The sequence below is a fragment of the Limulus polyphemus genome, unplaced genomic scaffold (assembly GCF_000517525.1).
Source record: "Limulus polyphemus unplaced genomic scaffold, Limulus_polyphemus-2.1.2 Scaffold976, whole genome shotgun sequence".
NCBI classification, from domain to species: Eukaryota; Metazoa; Arthropoda; class Merostomata; order Xiphosura; family Limulidae; genus Limulus; species Limulus polyphemus.
In genome coordinates, this window is record NW_013666586.1 from 322,424 (window position 1) to 329,879 (window position 7,456).

General features: G+C 32.1%; 1 protein-coding gene across 3 annotated transcripts in view; it reads right to left on the reverse strand.

Annotated features, from left to right (window-relative positions):
- The window catches only part of LOC106461518 (protein Smaug homolog 1-like), a 58,427-nt gene that overhangs the window by 2,429 nt on the left and 48,542 nt on the right, over positions 1-7,456 (reverse strand). For 2 of the 3 annotated variants that reach the window (XM_013921344.2, XM_013921346.2), the window contains exons 8-12: positions 4,623-4,732; positions 4,249-4,465; positions 3,884-3,977; positions 802-891; positions 1-46 (exon numbers count right to left, since the gene is read on the reverse strand). In XM_013921344.2, the coding sequence (XP_013776798.1) occupies positions 24-46; positions 802-891; positions 3,884-3,977; positions 4,249-4,465; positions 4,623-4,732 (534 nt within the window). In that variant the 3' untranslated portion in view covers positions 1-23. The remainder of the gene's footprint in view (positions 47-801; positions 892-3,883; positions 3,978-4,248; positions 4,466-4,622; positions 4,733-7,456) is intronic. The other variant, XM_013921345.2, reaches the window with a different exon arrangement.

Below are 7,456 nucleotides of genomic sequence, written 5' to 3' on the forward strand. Positions count from 1 at the left end.
TAGGCAATCACAACCAGTCATCTTCAGAAAGATGGGGCTCCTCCATCTATTAAAAAAAAAAAAAAAAAAAAAAAAAAAAAAAAAAATAATATAATATATATATCTGTGTATGTGTTTAAAAACACTATTTCCACAGTTAAGTAAATAATAACATCAAAAAGAAGGACTGCATTAAAAACAGCAAGACCAAACCTGTGATGAAAAAATATTTTAATTACCAAAACAAGCATCAACAACTAGTACAAAAATGCTGCACGTGTTAAAAAGATTGCCAGGTCACATCTTATATCTCTCATTATAGCCTGTGCCCTAGTGATCTTTTTAATATATGTAGCATTTTTGTTGGAGTTGTTAAGGCTCCTTTTGATGATTAAAACACATACATACATTCGATGACGAGGAACCCACTTTGAGACTAATAATGGTTGGAGACGGCTTGAATGGGTAATGAAGAAAAACTTTAATATAAGTTTAACATAACAGCAAATGTACAACGTTTCGACAAGGTTTTGTCATCATCATTTTGTCATTTAGGATTATATTACATGTTTAAAAGATGATTTTTAAACTATTCTAAAATTGGTTTGAAAACATATTCAACATAGAAATTAACTCTTTTTGTGGACACATAAGTTTGTCTTTTATACAAGTAATGTTATAAAGAATCCATATTTTATTGCTTTAATCCTAAGATGTCTCCATAGTAGCTACACAAAAAGAAACCCCACAACTGTATTGTTCCATTGAAAAGCATGATTATTATGTTAGACATTCTAGTTTGTTAAAGAAATCCTGTAATACCTAATCCTCCTAGGGCATGTTCTGTCATGCTCAAACACAGTGACTCCAGTCTGGTATTGATTTCTGGGTCATTGGAAGATGTGTCTCCAACTGTACAAAAATAAATCTTTTAACTCAAACATTACAACAACAAACTTGGGTTATATTAAAACTCAGGTTAGCATTTTGAGCCTTTAAAATCATAGTGAAATAAGAGAAGATGACATAAAAGCATTCAAGCATACAAATGGTTTGACTCAGCTCTTAAGTTTCCAACAATGAATCTATAAATTGTATTTTACTTTATAGACAAGAATTTCCTATAAATAATGGTCTCACCAAATCTTCCTGAGAAAAGCACATATTTTGGAATAATAAAATTTATATAATTACTTCAATCCTAACATTTTTTTTAGTGTTAAAAAAGCTTTAATTTAATGCAGTGAACAAATTCAATAGTTCATTACTTGTAACAAATACAATCATAATCCTTACTGCAGTGGTTTTAAGTGTTCCATAAAATACAAAGCTTAGATCAAAAAGAACTGATTTGAGATTTAAAAAAAGTCTAGAAAAATTACAGGAACCTCTGCAGAACTGGGTGATTAAGTAGTATTTACTAATCAATTAATTAGTCGACTAATTAATTGATTAGTATGTGTACACTTTTCTAGACATGTTACTTAGATAATTAAGTATTGTTTTATATGCTCACTAAGCATGTTTACAACAATGTTGAAGCCTTATAGTTACATAGTTACTCAGATGCTTTGTAACCAACCAAAGAAAATGTATAATAATGACATATTTCTTTCATTAGGCAGTAATGTTTCATTTTTACAATAATTATATGATACCAGTTAAATCTTTAAAAGTTACCTGCGTAACACTGTAACCAAATTTTCAGCATTTTTTTTACATTGAAGAAAAGACTTCCACTATTATAATATAGTATTTAGATTAATCAATGCTAACCATATAGTCTTAAAGCAACATAAATAAATCAAAGTTAAATAATGTAAATATATACTGTAGATGATTAGCTCAGTCAGGTTATAATAATCCAGTGATTTCAAAGCTTTTATCTTTATTTCTAGTAATGTGATGGATATGAAAATAAAAATATTTTAAAACAAACATTTCATATTTTTAAATTAAAAATAAATAGTTATAATTATTTATTAAAATATTTAAAAACAAATTACAGCATTTGTATACAGGATGCTTGTCTTAAAAAGTATTTTAAAGCTATTACTTATACCATTACATCACTTGCATTTTCACTTATTTTCAACACCAACAATAAGAAAAACATTTTTCTTAAGAGACTTCTAGCTTATAAACATTGAAAATCGATTCTGTAAAAAGTTTATGTTATTAGAGCTGCAGGTAGTCCAAACAACACTCAATTTGATAAATACAAATCTCCAAAGTGTAGTATATCTCGAAAAAGATAAGGTACAAATATATATAATGGCAACATTTGGCTGATGTCTATGCTGTTGTATTAGTTTAGAAATAATTATCGACTGAGGTCTAAACTGGACTGCTGAAAACTCCAGCATTGTTGATTTCAGAAAAACTCAAAAAGTGTTTATGTTAAGTAATAAACCAATCAAATAAAACAACTAACATTAATATTTCATCTGATACTATTTAATGTCTGACTATTCTATTTATTAATTTATAAAAAAAACATAGAAAGGATGGGGGGCAGACTCCTCTTCCTTCTAGATATGCACCTACTTATATAACATTAAATAATATAATTAATTAATGAAAAACATAGGTAGGGACCTGCCCCACTCCCCTAGATTCACATTTGCTTATAAACCAATAAAGAATAATTATTTTTCTTTAAAAAAAATGGAAGGGGTCCATACTCCCTAGAACCCCCTCACCTGTACCTGTTTATATAAAATGAAAGAATACAGTTACATAATTATAAATTAAAAAAATAAGGAAAACCGGTATATTTAATATTTATGAGTTGGCAGAGGGTGCTGCCAGCCAGGTGCCTTCCCTCTAGTCAGCAGTTAGTTCAAAGTGACACTGGCAGACAGCCTGAGTAGTTTTGCTATTATAAATACAGGTTTAGTAGTAATGGGAATCAAACCCAATACCCTCAAATCATGAGGCACCTCTACCCCATTATGTAGCTTTATGATTAAAAAGAAACAATATTTCAATTACTTTGATGTTTGGAATAATCAAAAACAGAAATAATCAGAAACCCTAATTTTGATTAGTTGATTATTTTAACCACAATCAATTCAATCATTCCTTCAATTAATTGATTATTGGAATAACAGAAAACAGTAATAATTGGAAACACTAATTCTGATTAGTTAATTACTTTTGGGACAGTCAACATAAATCGGCATTTCGATTAATCAGTTGTTGGAATCATCAAAAACCCTAATTTCATAATCTAATTAATTGCCATTTTGATTAATCAATTTGTTTACAAGATGCTAATCAATGCAACCATTACTTAAACGTAATCAATTATGTCAATTACATTGCCCAGCTCTAATTCTCTGTAATCATTTCTTTCAAGTTTGAAGATGATAGTGAAAATGGAAAAATCAAAATTACTGAAACTTGTGAAAGTCAAACTTCCCTGATATCTGTATCATTTTTTTAAGGCTGAATGGCACAAATCCTGAGAAAAAATACTGAAACATTTCATAACTGCTATAAAATAATTAACTAGAAAAAATCTTTATTAGACCAAAATAAAATAAAGAGAGAATAAACACTCAAAATGCTTTTTTTGTCTGTTAAGATTTATGAAAAACATTCTGTGTAATATGATTATTTTTACTTATGCTACTGCTGACGAAGTAACAAAATGACTATGACAATAAGATAATTAAAATTACTATTTTATTCAATCACAAAATCAATATTACTAACTACTGGTAAATCATTCTAAAGAGGATAATATGCTGTTACACAAAAAAATCCAAAGAATAAAAGATCTTGAAGTTGACAGTCCTTCCACATGCACGACATAGAAAAAGAACACCTTTACATCAAAACATAAATACTTTATATTTGGTAATTACATTTCTTGATGTAAAGTAAAACTTGAACTAACCCTCTCCTTGCTCTCCAAAAACAGAAGTCGACAGTGGACTTGGCCGGACTGGAGCAGAGTTAGTACGCTGCACAGTGACATGAGGTTTTAAATGCTGTTAACAAAATTAAATCAGAGTCATTATTTCACAATTTTAAGCAAACTGGCTTTCTGGAATACAAAATTTCTAAATCAAAGGAAAATTAATGCAAGAAACACGAATATGTAGCTATAAAATGTAATGTATTCCAAAATTATAAAGCACATTTGCAGAGTTGGCCATAACAGATAACAGAACCTTGTAAATGTACATCTTGATCACATGATCCCCAAGGATAATGGTACATTTAGAGTTTTATGATAAGTAATAAAATTTTTAAACTTACATCTTGCAAACTTGGTCGTTTGATCACTATGGATAAAGGGTTTCTTTGTGGAGATTGTGTCAAGTTTGGTGTGGCCACAAACCCTTGTTGACGAGGCATGTGTGGTCGCTGAGAAGACTGCTGGAACTGTGGTGAGACACGACGTCTGGTGGCAACAGATCCAGCTGCTGCAGCTGCTCCAAGGTCATTTCCTTGAGCAGTCTGGCAATTCCATTTTCTAAACAAATAAACAAATACTCAATATCTCATAAAATAAACGTTTATTCTGTATTTCATTAAGTGTATATTTTTTAAAACCTATTACAGCAAATTCATATTCCTTTATTTCCCCCTAGAACTTATGTGCATACAGAAAAGATAATGCTTGAACTCACCCTCTATTCAGCCTCGTGTCCAATGAGCGGCGTGGAGGCAAGGGATGCCACACTTTCTGTATTTGTTGCTTCCAAGAAAATAGTCGCCGTTTTTGTGTTGGAGTAAAGGCCTGTGAATAAAAAAACAAAACAAATTCTATAGCAAAAAAAAACCACTGTTCATTCTATTGAATAATTGTACTAAAATACATTTATATTCTGTTGTGAAAATTCTCTAAATGATTAGAATAGAATTAAAAAAGGTTTATATAAATATTAAACTCATTATTTGATACAATAATATCTTTCTAATACTGAATTGTTTCTAAAACTAAATATCTAGTTACCCAACTACTTAAAAAAAAAGAAAAACCAACAATATCACTATATGACACAGTTTTCAACTACATAACTTTATTCATGAAGATTTCAATTATTTTATAGATGAAAGCTATAATTTTCTTATGCTGAAAATGTATTTCCAAGAGGTACTTACCTCTCTCCACATATTTAGCTATTCTCATTTAGTGCAGCTCTCTATATGCAAACAATTTTTTTGCAAGCACAGGCCTTGCACTACCACATATCCTATAATCATCATGGTTCAACTGCATCTTGCATGCTAAACATCATGTGATACACCCTCCTGATGCATATGACTCCCTCTATTTGATTCTACCGAACTATCACTCTGAGTTTAGACAGAAAAAAAGCATCAGTTTTCAGTAGGGAGTAAAGGTGGGAAATGTGAAAAGAGGTAAGTACCTATCAGAAATACATTTTCAGCATAAGAAAATTATAACTTCTTATATGGTACATTACCTCCTCTCACACATATAGCTGGAATCCCACATTTAAAAGATGGAGGGACTGGGGTGAGAGATCACAATAAGCATCCTTTGGAAGTGTCCGAAGAACACCCCAGAATTGTGATCCCCATAGTAGAGGATAATATGTGGAAGACTGCACCACTTCTGTACCAGGTATACTCTGCACCCAGTGTGGAAAGAGGTGTCGCATACATAGGCAAAAAATGGAGGAGTACAACCAAAAGGGAGAGAAAAATGGTTGGATTCAAATCTGAACCACAGTATATCAGATATAATCTCAATGCCATCAAATAAAGACTGTGGAAGAAACATCTTCCGACAGTAATGTGGGGGAAAGTTAAAATGAATGTGCTACAAGGTGTAGAGTGGCTAGGATGTGACAGAATATAACCTCTGATCCATGGAAGGAGGAGGGTCCACACAGTCTTCACTATTAGGTCAGGAGAATGAAAGTATATACTGTGCAAACTGATCTACTAAACAGGCACATGTGCACAAATCCACAACTAGCCATGCATCCTGGAACCTGACATCCGAAAAACAGCAGTAAGAGATGTGCCGATGTAGAAGGTCACATCAAAACTCAGTCAGATTGGCAACCCACTGTGCAGCATCATTATCAGGCTGCAAAACTCCTTGAGGTAAAGTGCAAGAGGAAGAACAATTGCCTTATTCAACATTATCCTCTAGATGGGACTACACAGAAGTTGGAGCACAATTCCATCTTCTGGGTCCCACAACACAAAAGTGGATGGCCTTCAATGAAAAATATAACCACCTCACCCACCTTCTGAATAAAACTGCAAAAAAGCAAAGTGACAAATCAACTCCAAAGCACATCATCATCATCCTTTGGTTAAGAAAAAATTAGAAAGTTTAAAAAATGATAAGGCTCCTGGGCAAACTACTTACTACTATTTTTTTTGTCAGTTCTTGAATAGTTGGCAGGTACCAGAAGATTGGAAATTAGCTAATATAACTCCTCTTTTCAAGGGAGGTGATAAAAATTGTCCCAGTAATTATAGACCAATTAGTCTTCCATCAGTTGTGGGAAAAGTTCTGGAAAGTCTGATAAAAGATACTTTACAAAGTCATTTAACAAAGTTTAAAGTTTTATTGGATAGTCAACATGGTTTCACTAAAAGAAATCTTGCCCTACAAATCTTTTGACATTATTTGAAAGGTTAATGCTTATGTAGATGAGAGTAAAGGTGTAGATTTCATGTATCTGGATTTTTCAGAAAGCATTTCACAAGGTGCCACATAAGAGGCTTGTAAAAAATTATCTTTATAGGTGTGGGAGATAAATTAGCAAATTGGATAGAAAAGTGGCTGGATGGAAGAAAGCCGAGGATTGTTACAAATGAAGTTCAGTCAAACTGGATTAATGTCACAAGTGAGGTACCTCAGGGCTCAGTATTATGACCTTTGCTTTTTTTTTTATTTACATCAATGACATAGATGAAAGAATAGTCAATAAGTTAGTTGAATTTGCAGATGATATTAAGGTATCGGGTGTTGCTAGCTGTGAAGAGGATGCTGCTAATTTACAAAAGTATTTAGATCATTCGTTGAGTTGGGCAAGTAAATGGCAGATGGGTTAATTATAATAAATGCAAGATAATGCATGTGGGTTATCATAATTTGAATACAAGTATAATTTGGATGGGAATAACCGTAACAGTGTTTTGAAGGAAAGAGATCTTGGTGTAATAGTTGATCAATCTCTAAAGTCATCCAAGCAGTGTGCTGTTGCTAGTGGTAGGGCAAATAGGATTTTAGGTTGTATCTACTGAAATACTGAATACAAGTCTAAAGAGGTTATAATTTCATTGTACAGGTCACTGGTTAGGCCACATTTGGAATACTGTGTCAGACTTGGGCTCCTTATTTTTGAAAAGACATTGAATTGTTGGAAAGGGTTCATAGAAGGGTTACTAAAATGGTGCCTGGGATGGAGGGGTTGCCATATCAGAGGAAGAAATCTCTCAAATTGTTTTCTCTTGAAAAAAAGCAGAGTTAGGG